The sequence below is a fragment of the Diorhabda sublineata genome, chromosome 9, assembly GCF_026230105.1.
Source record: "Diorhabda sublineata isolate icDioSubl1.1 chromosome 9, icDioSubl1.1, whole genome shotgun sequence".
NCBI classification, from domain to species: Eukaryota; Metazoa; Arthropoda; class Insecta; order Coleoptera; family Chrysomelidae; genus Diorhabda; species Diorhabda sublineata.
Genome location: NC_079482.1, coordinates 11,684,003 through 11,710,494, shown reverse-complemented (window position 1 = coordinate 11,710,494; position 26,492 = coordinate 11,684,003). Strand labels below are relative to the sequence as shown.

Below are 26,492 nucleotides of genomic sequence, written 5' to 3'. Positions count from 1 at the left end.
CATGAAGTCATGACTAAAGTTCACGACTACCCTTGTCATGAGTTGAGTCGAAGCGAGCGGTAAAAGAATTAGCAGAATTTTCAAAATTCAAGCAACGCATATTGCAACCATGAGAATCAATCTCATTATTATATTTTCATTTTACTTCAATGTAAATTAGTTGAACATTTCACTAAAGAATGCAATGACTAACAAATTGTAACATAACTTCTTGAAGCTTTTGCTTTATTGTTTTTGTTTTGTCATTCGTTAATATTTATCTCAACACTGAAAACGCTTCGTAAGTCGTAAGTCATTCTTAGATTTACGATAATAATGCTTTAAACTAAATGGAACGTGAAAGGTCGTGAACGTGATTGTCGTGAGTGCTTAGCGGAATGCACTTGTTGTGTATAATCATTGCTCTACTCCAGTGTCTCTTTTCAACATATTAGTATCAAAATTTGGTTTAAAATGCCTTGGTAAATAAATAATTATGAAAACACCTTGAACCCAAACTAAATGAAGACACAGAAAAATTATAGATATACTTGAAATCTCATAGAAAAATTAATGCTCGTCACTGAAGCAATCACTTCAAAAGTTTTTGTAGTTTAGATTTAAATTTGAATTTTTAACTGAACACAAAACGCGACGTTCAGAAGCTTCTAAATTCCATAGATTAATATTTTTTATTTCTCTATGATAAATTCTTGTCCGAGGTTAGGATCCTTAATCTGCTAATATGTGAACTATGTGATGTAAGATCATCTAAGACGATAGTTTCCGAACAACACTAGATGATATTTGTCGCAAATTAAAAATTATAAAATAAGAAAAAGTCTTCAAAATTAAGAAAAATAAGTTAATTGTATTGAGCAAAATGGAATTAATGGAGTTTAAAGACCCCAAATGTATACCGGATATAATTCATAGTTACCCACTAACAATAAGAGAAAATGCTGTACCAATTGTAATCGATAATGGTAAAATTTTCATTTGCTGTAAGAGTGAAAATTTAATATTGAACCCTTTTAGGATCATACATATGTAGAGCTGGATGGTCAGTCTACGAAGCACCTTTACTCCAATTCAAGAATTTAATTGCAAAGCCCCGTAAAGAAAGACTGAAGAAGGATACTAGTGAAAATTCTCAAATCCCTCAGCTACAAATTGGAAATGATATAGTCAATATCGAGGCTGTTAGGTTTCAACTGAAAACTCAGTTTGATCGAAATGTTGTTACTCATTTTGAGGCGCAAGAACACTTGTTTGATTACACTTTTTCACATCTGGGAATAGATACAGATAACTCTGTTAACCATCCATTAGTTTTAACAGAAGCATTTTTGAATCCAAATACTTCACGTCAATGTAGGTAATAGAACATTACTTCTTTATTTGAGTATGGTAGATGTCCAATTGTAAGTCATTCAATTTTTAGTGATGTCAGAGTTATTATTTGAGTGTTATGAAATTCCTGGTTTATCATATGGTGTAGATTCACTTTTTTCATACCACTATGCTCAAGTAAAGCCTCTGGAAAATGCCTTGATAGTAAATTTGGGATACCAAACTTGTCATGTAATTCCTATTATCAATAATCAAACAATTTTTGAAAACACTAGGAGATTAAACATTGGCGGATGGAATGTAGTTACATTTTTGCATAGAATTTTGCAATTGAAGTATCCTGCTCATGCCACAGCTATTACTTTGAGTAGAGCTGAGGAATTACTGCATTCTATTTGTGCTGTATCACCGGACTATACAGAAGAATTAACTAAATGGACAAATCATGAATATTATGAAAAAAATATTAAAAGAATTCAACTCCCATATAGTATTATCACCAACAATGCATTAACATGTAAGTAGTTCAGTATTAACATAACAAATAACACCCCTCTCTTGATAATGATTTCAAAGTTGGTGTGAATGAATAATAAAAATTAAATATTAAAAATTAATTTTTAATTTTTCTACTCAGACGCAAAAAGATAAGTTGATATCTTCATTTCTAAATTTAAAATTATCCTACAGCATCAAAATCATGTTTTATCTAGATTCATTTTCCAAGTCATACAACTATCTATTACTGAATCAACTACTCTAATAAGAAAATTAGGAAACAAAAAAATACAGATAAAGTAAATGAAGTAATTTCTATTAATATTTTACAAAAATTTAAGGAAAAATGTCGAGAAAGAACTGAATAACTTTTTAATAAATGCAAAGAAAAACAGCAACCTATTCTTGAAAACACAAATGAAATAAAATCAAAGGGGACCGAGAATTTAACTGATACTCTCATACCAGATGAAGTAAAAGAAGTTTTATCTTTAGGTCCCAATTTTGCACAAAATATTTCTAGTGACATAGTGACCTGTAACAAATATCTCATGTAATATTGAATGCAACACCAATCATCTAAGTAACGAAATTCAAAATAAAATAAGATCTGATATTTATCACTATCACTAATTTCAAAAATAAATTGAAAAACAAAAGACAACAAAACAATATCAAACCTCAAAATATAACTAAAACCAAAGAACTCATAAATAAAAATAGAAATCTCAAAATTTTGAAAACAGATAAATCTAATAAAACTGTTATCATGAAATCAGAAGATTATAATAATAAAATGATGAAATTATTAAACGATAACAACAAAAATTAAATAAGACCCTATGAATTCTTATCAAAAACAATATAATTATCTAATTTGATCTTGGGAAGAACAATTTTTTATTTCGTCATCAGGTGCAAAAAAATGAAAATTCACAATGTCTTACCCCCCAAAATATATGGTTTACCAAAATTCCACAAACCTGACATTCCCCTTTGACCGATTGTTTCAAGTATTCAAACTCATCTCACCCCATTATCTAATTATTTGAACAATATTTTGAAAAAAAATTTATATCAAAATAAATACTATATCAAAATCAGATGGGTTTTCAAAGAAAAAATTAAAAGTATCAAAATTCCTAATGAATATGTATTTATTTCATTAAATGTAGTTTCCTTATATACAAATATTCCTATTACCATTGTGAAAAATATATATTAATGAAAAAATGGGACACAATTAAAGAATATACAGAAATACCTCAAAATGAATTTGTAAAAGCTATAGAACTCACACTTAACAACATTTTTCAAATATGAAAATGAAATATGGACAAATTGATGTTTGTGCTATGGGAGCTTCCATTTCAAGTGTTATAGCACAATTGGTAATGGAAGATCTTGAGGAAATGGTCTCTACAAACTTTATATAAATGTTCCATTCTTTTTCTGATATGTAGATGATTGCATTACTGTTGTACCAAAGAATCAAATTGAAAATATAAGTAAAAATTCAATTCTTATCATGAAAAACTTCAATTCACAATCGAGGTTGAGCAAATTAATAGAATCAATTTTATTGATGTCACATTATATAAAATTGACAATAACATAAGAACAGAATGGTGTACTAAACCAACTTGGTCCTAAAGATATTCAAAAGATATTCATCCTATGTTACAAAAAAGATTAGTGATAATAAGTTTGGTTGATAGATCTGTCCAACTATCAAATACTGACTTTAGATGTTTAGCTATTCAAAAAGCAAAAACTGCATTGAAAGAAAATAATTATCTGGAAAAAATGGTAGATAACATATTCAAGAAAAGGATAAACAGATACTACAATCAATTTAAAAACAAAACAGAAACAAAACATCAAAACATAAAACATTTTTCCTTACCATATTTATTTCAATTTCAGTATCATTTTCATTTCTGTTTAAATCATATAATCCTATATACTGTAATTCCACGTCTAAATTCTCTTTATCAAATAATTCTCTTTTTGTATCATTATTAATTTCTTTTTTCATTAGAATCTTTTATTCCGATTTCTTTTCTGTTACATTCAATTTATTTAATAAATTATCTCTTGTTTACTTCAGTTATAGATAAGAATAGAGATGAAAAAAGGGAAAATGCAAGTAAATAAGAAACTTGGCGCTTATAGATATTTGATGGCCGAGTCCTATTTTTTGTCCCTCGTAGATTGTAGATCTTAGCTCTACATATTAAGATATGGAGTCTAGTTTTTTATCGTGATACTGTGCTGCGCCAATTATAAATTTCACTTTCGAAACTTATTTTTTTTAAAAACTTCATTTACAAATAAACAAGTTACAATTTTACAATTTGGAAAGTCTTCTGGATGTTTCTAGATGTACCTCCAAAAATAGTTATTTTATCTATATTAGGTTAGTACATAAGCTTTTAAATTTTAAAGTATTTTGTGATCAGAAAATAATGTTCTTGAAAATGCTCTTTCAATATTAAAAAACCAAATAATTGATACAAGTAATGAGTTATTTCATCTTATTAAAAACAAGCACAAGAATAAACTTCCTATTCTCATTAAGAAAAAATTAGTTCTGTGCTTGATTCCCAATTGGATTAAAAATATTTCAAATAACTTAGGATATTTTACAGTTTCTATAACTAGTCCCCAAATTCAGTATTAAACATACAATTACTAAGAATATTTAAATTAAAATGATGTTATCCAATATTGATGTTGGTCTAAGAGGTCACTCACCAATTGGGTTCCATCATACAAAAGATAGAGTTAAGCAGAAATATTTATATAGTTCGTTAATTTTTCTTGACTTGTTTTGTCAATTTGATAAAAACTTTTTTAGCAATCTATTGCAATTATTAGTGCGATCATTCGTGAGTTCTTTATATGATGTATTATTGTCAATCAGTTCCCTGGATAAATATTAATATTACTATCTCTCCTTATAACTACATTATATATACAGTGCTTTTCAGATAAAAGTATCCACCTTTAATTACTTTTGTAATACTGGTATTTAGAAAAAATCCAAAAACACGTCAATTTATGTTGGAAGGGGTAAGCATTATGGCTTATTTAAACTTACTGGAAAAGCCACCCCCTCACCCCTAGCAGCATCCCCTTTATCTTTTTAAATTACTTTTCATATTTTTTATGTAAAATTTGGATACTCCTCTTTGAGCTGATTTCAAAAATGTATAATACTTCTAGGTTAAAGTGGTTAGTTTATGAGATAAACAATTTTTCTTTTAAGAGCACAAATTTTACTTATTATTTACTTTCACCTTATTTGCCTGTACTAAAATGGGTTGTACAACAGTTCAAACTCTTTAATCTTTTTAACTGTGCTATTTATTATGAAGTTACAATAAGTGTTCAAAATGAGTACCATTCACTTCCATACAATGGTATAATCTATTTTGAAATGCCTCTCTGACATTGCTTAATACGACTGGATTTAATTGTTGACATTCATTTTCTATCCTCTCTCGTAAATCATCCAGAGATTCTGGTTGGGTAGCATAAACTTTTGTTTTTAAATACCCCCCATAAAAAAGTCTAGGGGTGTTAAATCCGGTGACCTAGGTGGCCACTCCATCATCTGCCCCCTTCTACCTATCCAACGTTTAAAAATTGTCGGACAGGCATAGCATAGTGTGGGGGAGCTCCGTCTTGTTGAAATATCAGTAAATCTTCGGAAAGGTTATCATCATTTTCTATTATTGTTGTAATACGTGGGTCAACCCCTTCCCTGAGTAACTCAAGATATGATTCACCATTTAAATTTCCGTTGATGAAGAAAGGTCCGACAATGTGGTCACCTAGGATACCACACCAAACGTTTAACTTTTGGGGATGTTGTGTATGGAATTCACGCATAATATGTGGATCACTTTCAGCCCAATATCTACAATTATGCCTACTTACTAAGCCATTTAATGACCATGAGCATTCATCAGAAAAGCAAATATTGTTTAACAATTGTGGATTGTTATTGATAATTTGCGTCATTGATTCGCAAAACTCTAGACGACGATCAAAATCATCTTCATTCAACTCGTGCACCAACTTAACTTTGTATGGGTGGTACTTGAATTTATGTAGAACTCGGAAAACTGTAGAAGATGAAACACCGATCGCTCTACTTATTGTTGACAACGATTGGGGTTGTTGAGCCTCTGTCAAACTTTAATAAAAAGTAGAGTTTTTTGTTGTTTGGATTTTTTAAGTAGAATAAATAGCACAGTTAAAAAGATTAAAGAGTTTGAACTGTTGTACAACCCATTTTAGTACAGGCAAATAAGGTGAAAGTAAATAATAAGTAAAATTTGTGCTCTTAAAAGAAAAATTGTTTATCTCATAAACTAACTACTTTAACCTACAAGTATTATACATTTTTGAAATCAGCTCAAAGAGGAGTATCCAAATTTTACATAAAAAATATGAAAAGTAATTTAAAAAAATAAAGGGGATGCTGCTAGGGGTGAGGGGGTGGCTTTTCCAGTAAGTTTAAATAAGCTATAATGCTTACCCCTTCCAACATAAATTGACGTGTTTTTGGATTTTTTCTAAATACCAGTATTACAAAAGTTATTAAAGGTGGATACTTTTATCTGAAAAGCACTGTATATATATATATATATATATATATATATATATATATATACAGTGTGTCCAATTAAGTCGGAACCATATGGAAAACATTTTTTTCTTAGTTTTATGAAGAAAAGTAGAAAAGTTATTCTTCATAAAAAATTGTACATGGTTCAAAACCATGCACTCATCAGATATCAATATTTGTTAGTCTTATACGAGGAATTTTTGCTCAAGAGTAAAGTACCTTCATTTTTGAGAATATTGACAATTGTTATAACAAAAAGTTGATCATTATTGAAAATTATTGTCAGATATCCAATATTATCCATCTGCCATGAAAAAAAATTTTTTTTTGTGTTTATAACTTGTATATAACAATGTATCAGCATTGCCCTGACAAATTCAGGAGATTAGCAATTTGCGTATAGAAAGATTTGTCAAATCGCTAGTTAGATTTTATAAAATACAAGAAATGACGGTTCGGTTAAGTATTGAGGAAAAAATTGAAATAGTGTTGATTGTGGGAGATAATTATAAGACTCATCGAGAAGCAGCAGCTATATTTAACAATAACATCAGAATAGAAATATTCATCATTCGACAGTTTCAAAAATTATAAATAAATTTAAGACGTCTGGAAGTGTTCACAATAGTTTTAATAAAAAACGCCAAGAGGGTTGCCAGTGAGGACACGCAATTACAAGTGATGTTATCTGTAGAACACACTAAAATGTCATTAAGAAAAAGAATGTCTTTGATGTGAAATGAAGTAAGTAAAGGTACAATGGCAAATATTATAAAAAATTACAATTATCATCCATACAAACCCCAGTTTGTGCATACATTGAAAGATAGAGATTATGACAGACAGTTTGAATTCTGTTCCTTAATACACTAGAGTTAGAAGAGTATCCCTTTTTATTAAGAAATATAATTTTTAGCGATGAGTCAACATTCACATCAAATGGATCTATCAATTCACAAAATTGTCGCTGGTGGTGTGACAGCAATCCTCACATTACCACCAAAACCCAAGACCAATATTCATTCAAGAGGATGCATATTTGTTTCGACAATCAATGAATGCTGAACGTTATCTAAGTTTTTTACAATATGAATTATGCAATGGTTTTATTAGCGAACTATCCCTAATAAACCGTCAACGTGCATGGTTCCAACAAGACGGTGCTACATGCCATACCACAGTAATTGTGAGGGGATACCAAGTAATACACAGGCAATCACACATTTTTTGGACGGCTCGATCTCCAGACTTAACCTCTCTGGATTATTTCTTATGGGGCTACTTAAAACATAAGGTTTACCAGCAAATGCCTTTTCAAAATATTAATCATTTGGAAAGGAGAGACATGTCAGGAAATTAAAGCAGATATAATCAAGCATGTATAAAGGGAATTTAATAGACGAACCACTAAATGTTTAGAAAGAAACGGTGGATATGTTGGGGCTTTAGTCAATTGAAGCAGAAAATAAATTATTTTACTTCCATTTTTTTATTTTCTTTCGTTCAATGAAAAAGGGACCAATTATTTTGTCGCCTTTTATTTCAGCCCATATATTCAGTTTTTTCGAGATATTAGGTGTAGGATTCACGAATCCAACGAGGATTGTTACTTGATAAGTATCTACAATCATACCAATTTATACCATTTTTCTCTATCCTGCATCTGTTTGCTCCAGTCACGTACTCCCAGATTTTCCATATCTTGCACAATCTGATCTTCCCATCTATTTTTTGGTCTACCAGGCAATCTTTTCTCGCTCGGTCTTCATTCTGTGCTTTTCCTTGTGCCCTGCCGTTTTTCGATTCCTTTAATGTGCCCGTATCATTGTATTCTTTTTGCTATAATTGTATTTACTATATTCTCATTTTCTAATATATTCTTAATTTCATAGTTCATAAGTCTTCTATAGTCATTATTTCCAACTTTTACTGATCCATGAATTTTCCTAATTATTCACCTCTCATATATCCTCAGTTGTTCTTTGTCTATATTTGTTATTCTCAATGTTTCAGCGGCCTATGTAGGTACTGGTTTTATCGCAGTCCTGTAGACTCTTAATTTGGTTGCTCTGCTAATTCGTTTGCTCTGCATTATAGTTTTGTACTTATACATGTCCTATATCCCGCATAAATTCTTTGTCTTGTCTCGTTTTCTGTGTCATTTTTGTTGCTTATCATTGTTCCTAAGTACTTAAAGGTGTCGACTACTTTGAAGATGAGATCATTTATGTTCACTGGTTCTTGTTTGCAAAAACCTTCTTTCTTTCAATTTTCATATATTTTGTCTTTTTCTGATTTATTTTCAATCCTCTTTTTCCTTCCTCTCTTACAATTCTCTCTAATGTGTTCTCTAAACTCTTTCGGTCTCTTGCTATTAGAGTCAAATCATCAGCATATGCTATTACTTGTAATGATTTATTAATGATACTTCCATCGATACATTCTCTTATTATGCCTTCAATGTTAAACAAAACCCCGAGAGTCCGTCACCCTGCCTTACCCCAGCATTTATTTCAAATTCCTCAGCTGGTCCGTTTTTTGTTATAACCCTTGCCCTAGAATTTAGTATAGTCATTTTCACCAATCGTATCAACTTTTGGGGTACATGTCCTTTATAATCGTCCTTCTTTTCAGACTGTCAAATGCTTGTTTGAAGTCGATTAATAGCATTAGCATATAAATGTTGTGCTCATAGTTTTTTTCGATCACTTGTTTTATGTATGGCAACTACTGTAGATTTTCCTTGCCTAAAACCTTTTTGATATTTCCCTATTTCTGGTTCATTACCTTTTTAGGTCTATCATTTATTAATGTTATTATTTTGTATACGGTATTAAGCAAACTAATACCTCTATAATTACCACATATGCTGGGATTTCCTCACTCCCCTGGTATAATCAATTGAGTGGACCACTCTCTTGGAATTGCTTCTGTTTCCCATACTCTTTTTATGATCTTGAATATTTTATACCATATGTTATTTCCCCCATATTTTATTATTTCATTCACTATTTCCTCTGGTCCTTTTTTATTGTGTTTCAATTTTTCTATTATGTCATTACATTCTGCTTCGGTCAGTTCTTCTTCATTTTCTAGTATGGTACCATTATCACTTATATCATCTTCTTCGTATTCACTGTCTTTCGTTAATAATTTTTTGAAATACTGACTCCATTCTCTTTCATTGATATTTGTTATATTTCGTTTTCTATTTTGTTTCTTTATATGTTGATATAATTTTACATTATTTTTAATGTCATTTTCCAAGTTGTCCTTACTATCGCTTTGCCATTTTATTCTCTTTGTCTTTATTATCTTGGTGCTATCTTTTCTTATTTTTCTATATATATTATAATCATCTTGTTTCATAGTTCTTAGCCATTTCAACCTAACTTATTTTTTCTCTTCAATTTTTATTGTACATTCCATGTCAAACCTATCGTTATTTTTTCTAAAATCTCTTATACCAATGACTTTCTTACTTTTCTTAATCTCTTTCCCTTGCTCATCAATAGTATCTTTTCCTTCTTCTCTTTTGTAATTGTCTTTCTATCTCTTTTACGTACCCTTCTTCCCTCGTTTTCAGTTTCTGTACATTCCATTTTATGCTTTTTATTACCTTGTTCACTATATTTACTATTTTTAATTTAATTTTGATTATTACTAAGTGATGATCAGTCTCAACACCTGTTCTTCTGTATGATCTTACATCTTGTACCATTTTTGATATTAGGACGTGATCTATTTAGTTTCCCTTGGTACTTCCTGGTACCATTCACTCAATTTTATATTCTGTCTTGTGCTTAAAGCTACTACTATACATGTTGAATTCCTCGAGTATACTACATATTCGCCCTCCATTATTGTTAGTTGTTTCGTGTAGGGTGTGTTTTCCTGTCACACTTCTTAAATAGTCTTTTTTCCTATTTTTGCATTCATATCTCCAATAATCAATAATGTATCATGTCTTGTGACGTCATCGCATACCTTAACCAGGTTTTTCATAGAATTCATATTTATCTTTTGCTTCTTCAGTTGGTGCGTAAATATTAATTATTATTATGTTTGCTATAGTTTTTTTATTCTTAGCTTTAATATTCTCCCACTTATAAGTTCATATTATAGCACATTTCTTTTCATTCTTTTACTGATCATAAAACCTGTACCGTTCCACCCTTGTTTATCTTCCCCGCCATAAAATAGAGTATATTTTTCCTTATTTATTTGTCCTTTTCCCTTTCATCGTATTTATTGGAGTGCCAATATATGTATTTTGTATTTCAACATTTCTTTTGCAATTTTTCCCATTGCCAGCATTGTCCTGATATTCCATGATGCTATTCTCTCTACATCCTTTCATTTGTTTTTCTTGTTTTTACCTTTAGCTCTTATCCATTCCATTGCGTTGTCGACATATATCAATGCTTTATTATTATTCCCTCTTCCATTTTCTGGGTAAAAATCGCTGGCTGCAGGTTTCTTGTTATCATTTTATCTCGACTTTTCCTCCATACACTCGTATGCCTCCATATATTTTGTTATTTACAATTAATTTGTTATATTTGAGACTTGCGTTGTGCCCTTGTTCTCTGGCTAATACCACGTTAGGTAACAACTTCTTCCTTTCTATTTGCACTTTCTTTTAGTAATCTTTATTAATCCATATATTGGTATCTTACAGTTTTTTAGCTTGGTTCAAAATTTCTAATTTTTTGTTCCATTTTTATATTTTAACTATAATCGGTCTCTTTTTGTTTATTTTAAATTCACCTATTCCGTAGCATTCTACTAAATCAGCTTCCAGGTCGACTCCTCTATTTTCCCCATTATGAATTGGATCTTTTCTTCTATTTTTTGTTGACTTTCATTTTCCTCATCTTCGATTCCTTGAATCAGTAAACAGTACAAGCTCTTTATTCGCGGAGTATATGTTCCAAAAATATGCCGCGAATACAGAAACCGTGAATACGGAATGGTAATTTGTATGGGATTATGGGGGATACGTTCCTAGGTGACAAAATAAATAAATAAATACATAACAAACAAATATATAAAAAAATCAATTTTATTTAAGTTTTTGAACAATTTGATTAATTATCTTTAGGCTTAGGCAATGGTTTGACGAATTTTGTAATTTTCTCTTGCTTGGCAGTTTTTAAAAGCTCCTTCAATTCAGACTGACACGGAGCAGTCGCATTAGCAATTTGCCTCTTAAAAATAAGGCTTCGTTCCATAGACGGATCAATGTTCATAAAGAAATCGCAAAGCTCATTTGTCATTCTTAAACCTTCACTAAGATTTTTCAAATTAAATGTTACGTTTCGAGTGATTGTTGAAGCCTCTTCTTCAATAGGCTGTGAATTTAACATTTCCTCTAAGTCGGTTTCAGTCATATCTTCATCTTGCGATTCAAGCAATTCCTGAATGTTACTTGATTTCTATCTGCTCGAACCCATCTCGTCCTCGATTACAATTTTTATAACGAATGTGAAAGACGAAAAAATAAAACACGCAAAGCGACTTTTACCATAGAACGGAACAGCAACATTCAAAATATGTATATGTACTTCATCATTGAATAATAAGGTTGCTTTCATTCTGTTTATTTACATTCTAAAAAACACCGATTGCGGCGAAGGCGGCTTATTTCAAAGTCGTCGGCAATATCATTTAACAACATATTTTAGGCAAAGTTTTTATAAGATCTATTTTACTTTTTTATTAGTCCATTTGACGGCATTTACAAAGGATTTTGGGTTGGTTACCTATTGGAATCCTTTTATTATTATGTATGTACTTATTAGATCCGCGAATAAAGAAAATTTTAGCCGCGAATAGTGAAAACGCGAAAGAAGGAAGCGCGAATAAGGAACTTTTACTGTATTATATTATTGCGCCTCATTTTTATTTCTACGTTTTCCAGTTTTTCTTCTTGTTCGGCTATTATTTGATGAAGCCTTTGATTTATTGTTTTAATTAATCTATAATATATGTATTTCTGTCTATTTTTCCTTCCATGCTCTTGAGACTACCATTTATCTGAAACAACTTTCCTTCTATAGTTTCCATATCGTCAATTCTTAAGTTCCACGTCCCGTTCAGTTTCGCTAGGCACCTACCCAATTCAGCACCCAACACTTACCCGGGCTGGTAAAAACTCGTCTAGCTACGTTATTAGTGTGGTTTAATTTTGCTATTCTATTCGGATTCAGTCCGGGTCTGTATTTTTATCAGTTTGGATTTCTATTTTTATTGGTTTTTAAATGATATTGGTTTATCGCTTTTTTTGTTGATATTAATAATCCTGATTTGTTTTATATCTAGTTTTTCTCTTATATTAATGTTTCGGAATTACGCATCAGTAATATATGGTAATTTGCACTTACACAAGATATTTCTGAACTTTCTGGTAATTATAGATTATTACTTTATTCACAATGTTGTTTTATCACTCCCACGATTTAACCGTATACTTCTCACATTAAATGCAGGACCGTATCTCCATCGCAAATCATAACATTACTGTAAAAAATGGATCGTTATTATTGTAACATTGATTGATTAGGTCTGAAAACTCTTCACGTCTATCAAAATTATAACATTACTTTAAAAATGTTTCTAGATGTTCTAAAAATTGACGTTTCGACTTTTCTTTAACTCTATCAAAATATGATATTGACACTGACAATTTGCGTATTTATATTGATCAATAGATCACCTCTATCATGAATATCAAAATAAGAATAAAATCAAACTAGAACTTTGTTCTGATAAGAAAAATTAATTTTTCTTTATTCCGCACATCTCAAATATATAGCAGTTATCAATTAAATTATTTGTAGTTTTATTAGAATTTACAATATAGAACTATAAATTTTAGTTAAACTATTTTAGAAATGGTTCGCATCCATAAGAACGAAAAAGCTATAAATGATAAAAAAGACCTAAATAATTTAAGTAAAATTTATAGTTCTATTTTGATTTTATTCTTATTTTGATATTCAAGATGAAGGTGATTTATTGATCAATATAAATACGCAAATTGTCATTGTCAATATCATATTTTGATAAAGACTTAAAGAAAAGTCGAATCGTCAATTATTATCTATCTTTTAAAAATCCCAATTTTGCACAAAATATTTCTAGTGACATAGAATTACCTGTGACAAATATCTCATGTAAGATTGAATGCAAAACTAAGATCTGATACTTGTAATATTATCACTAATTTCAAAAATAATTTGAAAAACAAACAACAGAGCAATATCAAACCGCAAAATATAACTAAAACTAAAGAATTCGTCAATAGAAATCTCAAAATTTTTAAAGCATATAAAAATAATATAACTGTTGTAATGAAATCAGACGATTATAATAGTAAAATGATGAAATTTTTAAACGATAAGACAACTTACAAAAAAATTGAACAAGACCCTAAGAATTCTTATCACAAACAAAATAATGATCTAATTCCATCTTGGGAAGAACAATTTTTCATTTCGCCATCAGATACAAAAAAATTGAAAATTCACAATGCTTTACCCTCTAAAATATATGGTTTACCAAAACTGTATAAACCTGACATTCCCCTTCGACCGATTGTATCAAGTACTCAAACTCCTCTCACCCCATTATCTAATTATTTGGAAAGTATTTTGAAAAAAATTCCTAACGAGTATTTATTTCGTTAGATGTGGTTTCTTTATATACAAATATTACCACTGAAAAATTTATTAATAAAAAAATCAGACAAAATTAAAGAATATACAGAAATAACTCAAAACGAATTTATAAAAGCTATAGAACTCACACTTACAACAACATATTTCAAATATGAAAATGAAATATCTAACAAATTGATGGTTACGCTATGGGGGCTCCATTTCAAGTATTATAGCACAATTGCTAATGGAAGTAAACTTGGTATAAATATTCCATTCTTTTTCCGATATGTAGGTGATTGCATTACTGCCGTACCAAACAATCAAATTGAAAACATAAATAAAAAATTCAATTCTTATCATTAAAAATTTCAATTTACAATTGAGTTTGAGCAAAATAATAGAATCAATTCTCTTGATGTCACATTATATAAAATTAACAATAACATAAGAACGGAATAGTATACGAAACCAACTTGGTTCTTTTTAGAAATGGTATAAATGGTAAAAAAGACCTAAATAATTTAAGTAAAATTTATAGCTTTATTTTGTAAATTTTAATAAAACTACAAATAATTTAATTGATTACTGGTATATATTTGACATGTGAGAACTAAGAAAAAATTAATTTTTCTTATTAGGACAAAGTTCTAGTTTGATTTTATTCTTATTTTGATATTCATGATGAAGGTGATCTATTGATCAATATTGATCTTCTAAAATCCGGCAAGTTCTTATCTTCGTTAACTACTCTCAGAACTTTATCCATTGAATGTAACTCGTTTTGAAAAAAAATGTGCACAATTTTTCTGATGGTGTTCCTGTCGAAGACATCAATTTTTTTCTTGATGGATATTTTTTTTGGGTCGGCCACTGAAAGATTAGCCCTGTACGCATGAAGTTTTCTGTATATACTTGAAGAAGATAATCCGGAAACATTTGTCATTTTGGAAATAATGTCATTAATAGTCTTCGCTCTTTTCTTATGCGGAGTATAGCTAATGTCAACAACTTTATAAGCTGTATCCGTGTCACACATGGTTAAGAAAATTTCGCTACAGACAAAAATTAACAATCTCACTGCAGTGCGATAATACGATGCCGTCCCTGTACTACACCTGATCTAACGGCTTCTACAGCAATGCGGAACTCGTCCCTCCCACGTGGCTTTTCATTTGAGGTTTTTTATGGTACCACTGATTTGGACCAATAACGATGCCTTGTTCCGCCCAGCATTTTCACGTGATGATCATGCACTAGTCATTGTTTTAGTTTACTATTTTTCTTCGATAAATAGACTATAGTAACTATCGTCCTATTGCATTGTTACCTATCCTATCGAAGGATAATTGAGCGACTAATGAAAAACCGTCTATTACTCTTTCTTTTTAAACATTAAATCTTGAAAGCTCAAAAATTTGGTTCGCTATCTAATAAATGCATTACTGACGCTTTGTCCTCTGTTCTCAATGAAATTTATACCACATTTAAAAATAAATTTAATAAATATATTTGCCAGTTGGTAGTGGTTTTACCTCATGGTTCAGTTTTGGGTCCAGTTCTGTTTTCGGTATTCATCAATGATGTCACAGACTTACGAATTAATGGTAAATTTACTGACACCAGTGTAACCTAGAGTGGTCCAGATATACAAGCTTTACATTCTACTATAGGCAAAGATCTCATTTCTAATACTGGTCTGACGCTAACGGTCTCTCTTGAAATTCTGAGAAAACTTTAGTTTTATCCTACAAAGAAGCTTTACAACCTCTAAAACTCAACAATAAATTAATACGATCCTTAAATTTGATCAAGTCTGTACATAGTGAAAAATTATCCTCTGCTTGCCAATATATATATATATATATATATATATATATATATATATATATATATATATATATAAATTTTTCGAATCGTATCTTTGCTATTGTTTGTCTTTCTGGGGTTATTGTAGTTTGCACCTCTTCGGATCTATCAAAAAAAACTTTTCGTTACATTTTTTGTTTCAGTAGTAGAAGACATGGCGAATTCTATTTCAAAAAAACACAAAATTTTAACTCTTCCTGTCCTTTTCATTTTAGAATCCGTTTGTTTGGTTCGCAACCACTTTCACAACTCAACTGAGAGACCCATTCATAGCTACCCTACTAGAAGAACTACTACTAACTGAACCCACTTCTGATTTGTTTCCATTCCATTTCCATCATCTTCAGTGCCAAAAAATCATTCAATCAGCTTCCTTCAGAATTAAAAATGGAAAGTACATTCAATAAGTTTCGAAGATTGGCAAAGGAATTTCTGCTTGAAAGACCTTATTATTATTGTCACTTTGTCTATACAATTGTAAAATTTTCTAATGACAATAAAGCTTATCTCTCTCTTTTGCTAATTTTTTTACTGTAAACTCAACATAAGAAAATCTATATAGATGCTAGCTAAAATTTTCCGCTCACAAATAATGTATGTCTAATTTTTTACTGCGATTCATCTACTCAACATAATAGAGCGCGAGCTGGTTGCAAAAAAACCTGGCCTATCGAGTTACCGGATGAAGTATTTTTTGAATGATACTAATCACTGTGACTATCGAAAAAATTATTTAGTGCAAGGGCAAATATGGTGCAAAACATTGCTATATTTTTTGTACGGTACATTTTTTCGGCATAAACTGCCTATCGAGTAACCGCTTGAAACTGATTTTAAAATTTAGTTTCGAGTGAGTAAAAAATAATTATGAACAAGTGCCTTGTTAAATCTGGTGCTAATCCCATGGCACGACATTATTTTAACTTTTTTTTGCGTTACCGTACCTATCGAGTAACAGCTTCAAATTATAATCATCGAACGTTCGATAAAATAGCAGAATTAATATTATCAAAAATTTGTAATATAACTTCGTCTGAAATTCACATAATTTTTGATCAGTATTTTATTCCTTCCATTAAAGATACAGAAAATTAAAATCGCAATACATCTTATTGAATATCAAGACCCGCACAGAAAAGTCCTAACGATTTTTATAAAGCTTCAATTTAAATAAGCCTTAATTGATTTTTTAAATGAATATACACTTGGTGATCTTATGTGTTCTTTGCCCGGCATACACTGGATGCGATTATACAGTTAGCTTTTTCAGAAAAGGTAAAATTAAGCCTTTTAAAGAATTATTAAGAAATCCACAAGTTCAGCAATTATTCCCTAGTTTAAATAATATTGACGAAATTGATAATTTAAGAAATATGGAAATATTGCAATGATACTTGTAAAATTCATGAAATAAGTTGTAATAATGTAATTGATGCGAGATTATTAATGTTTCAAAATCGATTTACGTCAACGTCTGTAGCAGACTTGATTCAACTCAACTTCCACTATGTTGGAAATCACTGAAACAAATTCTAGGAACCATTTTTGTAACTTCAATGTGGCAAAATGCTATAGAAACTAACTGCATCAATTTTTCACCAGAACAAAGCGGATGGACACCTCTCTTAGTTGAGACATTGTTATGGTAGAGCTTGATGAAATTGATAATTTTGACGATGATTATTATGATAATGATGATTGCAACAAAAATAATGACAGTGATCATGATGAAAATAACGATGATAATCATTTTGGAAATGAAGGTGACCATGATGATAAGATAGTAAAATACATGATAAAACTTTTATTGTATTTTATGTTTACACTTTATAAAATACTCGTATAGATAAAAAAATCACTAAAAAATTACTATAATTCTTGCTCATCACATGTTATTTTCTTAATAAGAAATCTTTAAAATTTAATTTGATTATAATTCGAAGCGGTACTCGATAGGTACGGTAACGCAACAAAAAAAAAGTTAACATAATGTCGTGCCATGAGATTAATACCAGATTTAACAAGGCACTTGTTCATAATTATTTTTTACTCACTCGAAACTAAATTTTAAAATCAGTTTCAAGCGGTTACTCGATATACAGTTTATGCCCAAAAAATGTACCGAAGAAAAAATATAGCAATGTTGTGCACCATATTTGCCCTGGCACTAAATGAGTTTTTCAATGATTACAGTGAGTAGTATCATAAAAAATACTTCCTCCGGTAACTCGATTGGCCAGGTTCTTTGCAGCCAGCTCTTGGACTATAAGAAAATTGATATGGACACTATCTAAAATTTCCCGCTTAAAAACACGGGCGTATTTACATACCTGGAAAACGCCCAAAAAAATACTAAATTACCTTTACTAGAAAAAGAGATCCACTTACATGAAATTTTTTTTCTGGATACTAGGCACTATATTCGGGCTTTGATCGGTCTAGATCGCGGAGCGAATCTACTTCAGGTCGCAAAATGACGCTCCGAGCCGTGGAGCGACTCCACTTGCGGTTGCGAGCCGTTTGAAAATTCTCCATTTTATTGAAAATTCTCCATTTTTAGATAAATGCGAAATACATAATGTCGTAAGTTATTTAATAAAGTTGGTTTAACTAATAAAAAAATATTGCCAATTTGCAGAATCAGTGTTTATTACATGTAAAAGTAATTTATAGTTATTCTATAATTGTTCTATGAGTAAAATATTTCAAATTATTCTTTTTTTTTCAATCAAGTAAACTCATATTTGGACATACGTACAGTTCAGCACCGGAAAAATTGTATAAAAAAGAATTAATCACCAAATGTGATGGAGATCGAAATAACCGCATATCTTATTATTACAAAGTAGGCAAAAACAAACAGAAATTGAAATAGGTGACAAAGTTCATGGAAACAAATTCCAATTAAAAATAAATTAGTGATATTAGAAATGCACAAACATTTCACAGAAGTACTATATTTAGATGAGAGTAACAAATAATATTATTTGTTACTCTCATTATCTCTCATTACTCTCATAAAATCATTAGTAATGATTGATCTTATGAAACTCAATATTGAAGATTAATTTATTCTCAGATGTCTGCTGCTGATCGTAACATCAATATAAATTAGAATTCAGTAAAAAAACTGTCCGGATCTAGTACCATGACGAAACCAAAATAATGGTCTCCAACGATTAAAAGATCACTTTACACATAAAAATATTTCAACTTTGAAACAAATAATTTTAGATATTATTCAAAATGATTTTAGTTCAAACTACTCCATGACAATGTCCTATCCGAAGTAAAATTTTTGGCATTATTGCCACAAATTACGAAATTTATCAGTATCAGTGAAAAATTTAGTGAAACATCTTTTGACTCCAAAATACAAAAGAGAGAATTGATTAATGATATTGACACATTGGACTGTGAATACTTACACACTGAACTCATAAACTGAAATAGAAAACTTCTAAAAAAGCAAATATCGGACACAGGCTTTTATAACCAACCTCAATAGTACTATCGATCAATTGAAATTAAATGGATAAATATTCAATGTAGAAAAAATTCAATAATCAACGAACTAAATTGCTTATCGAAGCCAATTAACTTCTTCGAAATTAGTGAAAAACTGACTGATTGTTATTCTTAAAAATATTATAAACGATATAGTAAAGTTATCTTAAACAACCCTCTTTACAGCGGCGCATTATCATCAATTACATATTTATTATTATGAACTCTACCTCATTAATTTATCTTGCTATAAATCTTGAATATGTTTAGCCAACGCACATATATCGTTATTCTGAATTGTCGGCTCAAATTTGACACGCCTCGCGCATGACGTCACGCTGGAATTAGAATGTTTTCTTGACCATTAAGATTAGGCTGGAGTTATACGTATTTACGAGGTTTTTGTGTATTTTTGATCTTTTTTGTGTTTAACGGCTATTTTAGAGTTGACCTAATCGTTATTATTTTCTTTTGAAAGATTGGATTTTCCATTATGAGGTCATAATGCCGTCGCTACATGTGAAGCACTAATCGAAATACCAAAGAAATAAGTAATAAATACTTTGGTTTAAAAAAAAATAAGACTTGGTGAAGTAGTGGACAGGACCCTATGGTGGAGAGGATAAAATTAATTTTAAAATATTATGAATGAAAGTCGTAAATCACAATATAACACACACAATTCATATTTGTTGTCAATAATTATACTTATTTTATGTTATTGGGATTCAGGTTTAGAATTATCAACAACAACGGTTTCAGACTGGTGGGAAATATTTAAATACGATATCCCCCATTTATTTATTTTTTATTTTAATTCCTTTGTTCCATTCATTTCGAATAGGGTAGTCCCATATAATGCAAAGTGTTTAGGCTTGAAATATGGTTTATTTACTTATATATAATTCGATCTAAGAAATAAATAAAATATACGCATAATATTTCAGAAACAATATTTTTAAATTGAATAATTTTATAATTTTACTAATCATATTTTAAATAGTCTCTTATTTCACGAACAGGCAGGAAATTATATTTCTTGTAGGCACGCAGGAAATTATATTTCTTGTAGGCACGCAGCATTAAGAATGTGAAATTTAATTGATAAATTTAATAGCCATATAAATTATACATATATAGATATGTTTTTGCATCAAATATTATTTTTGGAATCACAATAAAACAGGTATACAGCATACATTATACTTCACATGATTCCAACGTGACGTCACATTCTGCGAGAGAGTGTATGTGTATCGTGGCTTACGTCTATTCTACAGAAAATAACGCAATTTTCCAGGCACATTTGTTAAGACATTAACTGAAAATTGTAGATGTGCGCTAGTTGGATCATGTTATAATAATATGCAAAAACGCTCGCTAACCGGACACTAGAACCAAAACATTAATTGTAAATGAAAATGAAGAACACCTAAAATTTTTTTTACCTCTATCTGACTGTTTCTACAATTTTTGAATTGTTATAATTGAATATATGTATGGTTTATTGGTGATGCTTTATTTTTTTTTTTTTCGTGTTGATAATTTTTTTATCTATTTTCTAAATATTGAGATATTTATCCAATGAAGACACTCATTACACGATACTTAATATGTAATAATATTACTTCTTTTGTTTTTGGGTGTGTCAGTGAAACTTAAAATAAAATGAATGTATAGCTTAAGATACGCCAAAGACATGTTTAATAATTCAAATTCTAAAATTTATTTATTTTTAATAAGACAAAAAATGTATCAGAGCAAATATAATGTTAACATTATATTTATATAGATATTATATATATATATATATATATATATATATATATATATATATATATATATATATATATATAATGACATTAGATAATTTAGCTTGCAATATTTAAGTTGATTAAACATGTATAAGCAGATCATCGTTTTTAAATAGCTTTTTTATGGTCTTTATAACTCGTTTTCTTTTTCAAGAGGTTGTTACGTTGTTACGTTATCCTAGAGTCCTAGACAAACAGACAGGGTAGAGTACGTTGTTACGGTAGCGCTACAGACAGGCCATGAAATTTTGAAATTTCAGCGTTACGTAAATTATGAACAGTCCCTTATGACACGTACTTAATTTTTGAAATTTTCAATTTTCAAATAACTTGTGTCCTATAAAAAATCTTTAAAAATAAATTCATTAACTGCTTCGAATTAAAAGCTCATGTACTAACCTATTATAGATAAAATAACTATTGTTGATCGTTTGTTCCTGGCGTATTATATTTTTTCTATATGTTTGATAATAATAATAGAAAAGTGGGAAGAATGTCCTTTTTTTCAACATTGTAAGAGCAAACTTTTATTTTCTTTCTCCATTTTGGGTATATTTTTAAATCATCATTTTATTTTTAAATAAGCTAATTACCCATAAGTTCTTGACATGGTTTGAAAGTATCACCTCATATTTATATGTAAACCGAAACGAAATCTTTGACAACTAGTTTATGAACTTTTTAGTTGTGGAATTTTGACAATTGAATACCAAAGTATACGCTTTTCAATTTATATATCGAACTTTCGAATACTTATGTATTCATCATCGGGGACTGGAAATATAGTCAATGTATAATGTGAAAAATATGTATGAAAGTATAATAACATTAACATGTACTTGAAATAATTAATTGGGGGTGATTAGTTGCGAGGAGTAGCCGGATTGGGATCACTGAACCGGATCACTTCTTATTAATGAACGAATAACCACCCTACACACTCCCCTGTCTTGATAATGGCTTCAAACTGGGATACGTCGAGAATTGTGCAACCATTTAGATGTTAGAAATTGACTCGGTATTGAAAATAATTATTTCTTTGGACATGCATTGTACCTTCGAAATTCATTGCAGCTAAGGGATGTATGTTGTTCAATTGAATTCCATTTTTATTTTAAAACATTGCTATTAAATCATTTGGTGTATTAGTGTACATTGAGATGACAGATATGAATTTGTAATTATTAGGACTATTTATTTCATCTAAAAATCATTCGAGCTTGAATAAATCTTTCAGATAAAAATCATAATAGTTAATTATGATAAAATGTTCTCTAGATTTTTGGATTGATTGTAAAATGGTGACTGGATATATAATACTATGGAATGTTGGGTTTGTGTAATTTCTATATAGTTTTGGTGGTATTGCATTAAGTATTTGTAATGATTTTTAATCAATTGTATCAATCGAACCATTGTTTTAATTTTTTGAATGAATGTGTTATTTTTATTTCAAAGAATATTAGTTTTATCTGTTTTGATTTTTTGAGAAATATTTTTGTCGTTCAGTAACACCATCATTTGATCATTGTAATTATTCATGTCCATTATCAATAGATTATTATTTTTATCTGGTTGTATAATTATGATTTGAGAATTACATTTGAAGAATCATCTAGTTTATTCAATTCTTGTTCCGATATATTTTGGAGCTTTATTGATTTTTTAGTTTAATTATGATGATGTTTTTCATTATTACTGATAGCATTAACTACAGCTCTAATTTTATCTGATTTATGTATAATAGTAGATTCTATACTTGCTATATATTCAGTACAAGGTAAATATAAGCTCAAGACAAAAAATATCTTCAAAGATTTCAATCTATAATTTTGTATAAATCATTCGTATTTTGTAGTAGAACAACAAAAAGAGCGAAAACGTGAGCTGGCCAGACGGTTAACAGAAATAAATGCAAGGAAGCGAGAAGAACGGCTTGCTGAAGATCAAGATAAATTGAAACAGTTCTTAGAACTCCAAGAAATTATTGATTTTGGGGCTGAAAAGGAGGAAGTTGATCAGATATTGTCTGAATATGAATTAAAAAGCGTACAAGATTTGCAAAAAACTGTTGCAAATTTGAACGCAAGAATTGAGAAAACTAAACAAAAAATATTAGCTTCAACTAATATAGATGATATTGAAGAACCACCTATTAAGCAAGCCAAGAATTCAAAAATGGTATTTGAGAATGACAGTGCATTACATTCCTTCTTGGATAATGTTAAAAAAATGGCAAGTGTACAATTTTTTCTATCAATAAAAAATGAATAACAATAAAATGTGCAATGCTGATGTGCCAATGTCCTTCTGTCAATTCATTTGAGATGACCTTTTTTCATTAATGTCAATCATCATTTTTTAAATTTTAATCATTGAGTTCCTTGAGTCAAGACATTTATATAAATTTTTAATAATTTTTTCTCAACTACACAGTTTCTGAATTATAATTGCTATAATTCCTTCAAAAACAATACACATACGATAAGGCCATTTAGTTCAAAAAAGGAAGAATTTTTAACTTTAAATTTATTAATTAATTTAATTTAATTAAAATAATTAAAAATAATATTAAACGAAGAAATGAAAGATATTTTTGAGGGGTTTTGGAATTTGGTAGATTTTAGTGACTGCAAACGTGAAGTGAATGCTGAAAATGGGATTTCTTTCAAGGAAACATGGATGATAGAAATAACTATAATTGGATCATTTTGTGAGGAAGTGAAAAATAAAGATAGATCATTTTCGAGATCGTGTTATTCATTTATAGAGTATCCAGATGTTGAAAATCAGTACTTCCGGTTTTTCCACTAATTGATTAGTAAGAACATGATATATTTAAAACATAAATTCAGCCATGTAAACACTAAAAATCAGGAACTTTTCACGTATATTTAGATAATTAATTTCTTGTTCAATTTCCCAAAAAAATCTCTCCCACTTGATAATCTGCATTTGAGATGAATTTATTGCATCAAGATGTCCTCGAAAAACACTTTATATGTTATAAGAAAGTTTAAGAAATAAAAGCACAAATATTTTCAATATAATGTGGGATTCTAACAAATAGATTTTTGATTATTCATTTTTAACAGATTATGAGATGGATGATATGTCGTCAAAGAAATCATTTACTATTTGTCCCCAAAATCAATCCTAACCTAACCAAGATAGTACTAATTGATCGATTAAGAAAGTTTTAAACAAATGAATTCAAATATATATATATATATATATATATATATATATATATATATATATATATATATATATTAATAACTTATTTTGAAAAATAACCTAAGTACATTTATATAAGGTAGTTTTTTGTTTATAACTTTAAATTTGTATTCATCAATAATCATCATATATATATATATATATATATATATATATATATATATATATATATATATATATATATATATATATATATATATATATGTATATCAAAATCAATTATAAAAATATTTCCATGTTTTTTCAGAGACAAGATATTATTAACAAAAAACTTACACGTAAACAACGTAAACAAGATATATTCAAAAGAAGAACTGCAGCAGGTCAAGAGAGAATGAGAATAATATCTCAATTGGCACGAAAAGAAAAAGGAAATGATGATTTTGGATTAAGAGATGAGGATTGGGATATTTATAAGACCATTAGCAAAGATGGTGAGTAAAACTTTATTCAGGTTTTATTTTCATCCTACTAAATTAAGTACGAAATACCAATGGCCTTTGTCTGATTGCGAACCTTATAACTGGTTGTAACGATCTAAACTCACCTCAGTTACATTTCGCAAAAAGCTGGATTCAATCTATATACTATTATATGGATGTCAAAGGATGCAGTTTTCTTATAGATATATAAAGTATTTTTTCATAACCCTTGTCGATAAAAGGGGGAAAAGAAATGATAACTCGTATTATCTGAATATCAAAAATTTTCAGTTTTAGAAGGAGCAGCTCAATTGTTTGACTGTCTGAAATTAATAAATCTGATTATAGTGAAGCCTAAACTTATATTTATGTAAGTTTTTGTCTGGAATTGTAAACTGGATTGAAACTTACATTGCAACATTTTGGCTAGATTTTTTAGATCAGATTGAAGTTGTTAATTCATGAGACTTAGATGGTAAACTGTTCTCAAGTTTATCAAGTATCATTCAGTTGCCCGACTTTAGTTACAGTTGTCAAGCTGTTTATGGAGCTACTGTCTATCTTACGTATGTTGATACATCGTATTAGATACAGTCTAATTCCATTTCTGCAAAGAACAGTATAAATAACATGGCATTTTATTATTTGGGAAGCCACAGAAAAATCTTTTAAATACTGACTGAAGCATGTTCCAGGAAATACAAACCTCGGTTTCGAAAGTTATAAAATTAGAGGCAAAATGACCAATTAACCCACTAACCGACGCCCCTAAGAGAAGTTGCAATACATGACAGTTAATTCATAGTTACATTGTATAATACTTATTTCAACCTTCATTTTTAAGGGGGAGATTCTGACAGCGAGGCAGAAAATGAAAAGCTTCTGGAACTAGAAGAAGTTATAAGAGCACATGAACCATCACAATTTGAAGAAGGTGTAAATGTGGACGAAATGCATCAGCTCCATGTTGGTATTGAGCGTTTTAGAGCTCCAGAACTCATATTTAAACCATATATGTCAGGTTCGGTAGAAGCTGGTCTCTCTGAAATTATTGGTTATGTTTTATCTTTGTTCAACGAGGAAGATCAATTGAAATTAGCAGCTAACGTTATTGTCACTGGTGGCTTAGGTTCTCTGAAAGGTTTCAAAGAACGTATTTTAAACGATTTAATTTCGATAAGGCCTTTCAAGTCCGAGGTTAATGTTAATATTATGGAAAATTGTAGTTTGACTGCTTGGTATGGTGCCAAGGAATTTGCAATGAGAGGCGATTATACAAAGAATTTATTAACTAAATCCATGTATGAGGAATGTGGTCCAGAATATTTCAAAACCCATAAAGCATCAAATAGATATTATCCTACACCAAAAGAAATTACCGTTGATGTTGATTGTTAATGATTCAACTGTTGTTTATTATATCAGTGTCATCAATTTCATTGTATACATGTTAGATTTTAAATAAAAAAATACATTTGTCTCTTAAATTAATTACAACATATATATTATAAAA

General features: G+C 29.5%; 1 protein-coding gene across 1 annotated transcript; it reads left to right on the top strand.

The window, feature by feature from the left end:
• Nucleotides 1-694: 694 nt before the first annotated feature.
• On the top strand, nt 695-26,492 carry LOC130449063 (actin-related protein 5). Its single transcript, XM_056786717.1, has 6 exons — nt 695-965; nt 1,018-1,353; nt 1,424-1,849; nt 23,179-23,555; nt 24,805-24,991; nt 25,824-26,492. The coding sequence occupies exons 1-6, from the start codon at nt 863-865 to the stop codon at nt 26,375-26,377; spliced, it is 1,983 nt and encodes a 660-aa protein (XP_056642695.1). The 5' UTR covers nt 695-862; the 3' UTR covers nt 26,378-26,492.

Coding starts and splice junctions, on each gene's coding strand:
- LOC130449063 (XM_056786717.1), top strand. CDS start 863: ATGGAATTAATGGAGTTTAAAGACCCCAAATGTATACCGGATATAATT. Junction 966..1,017: donor ACCAATTGTAATCGATAATG/GTAAAATTTTCA, acceptor GAACCCTTTTAG/GATCATACATATGTAGAGCT. Junction 1,850..23,178: donor CACCAACAATGCATTAACAT/GTAAGTAGTTCA, acceptor CGTATTTTGTAG/TAGAACAACAAAAAGAGCGA.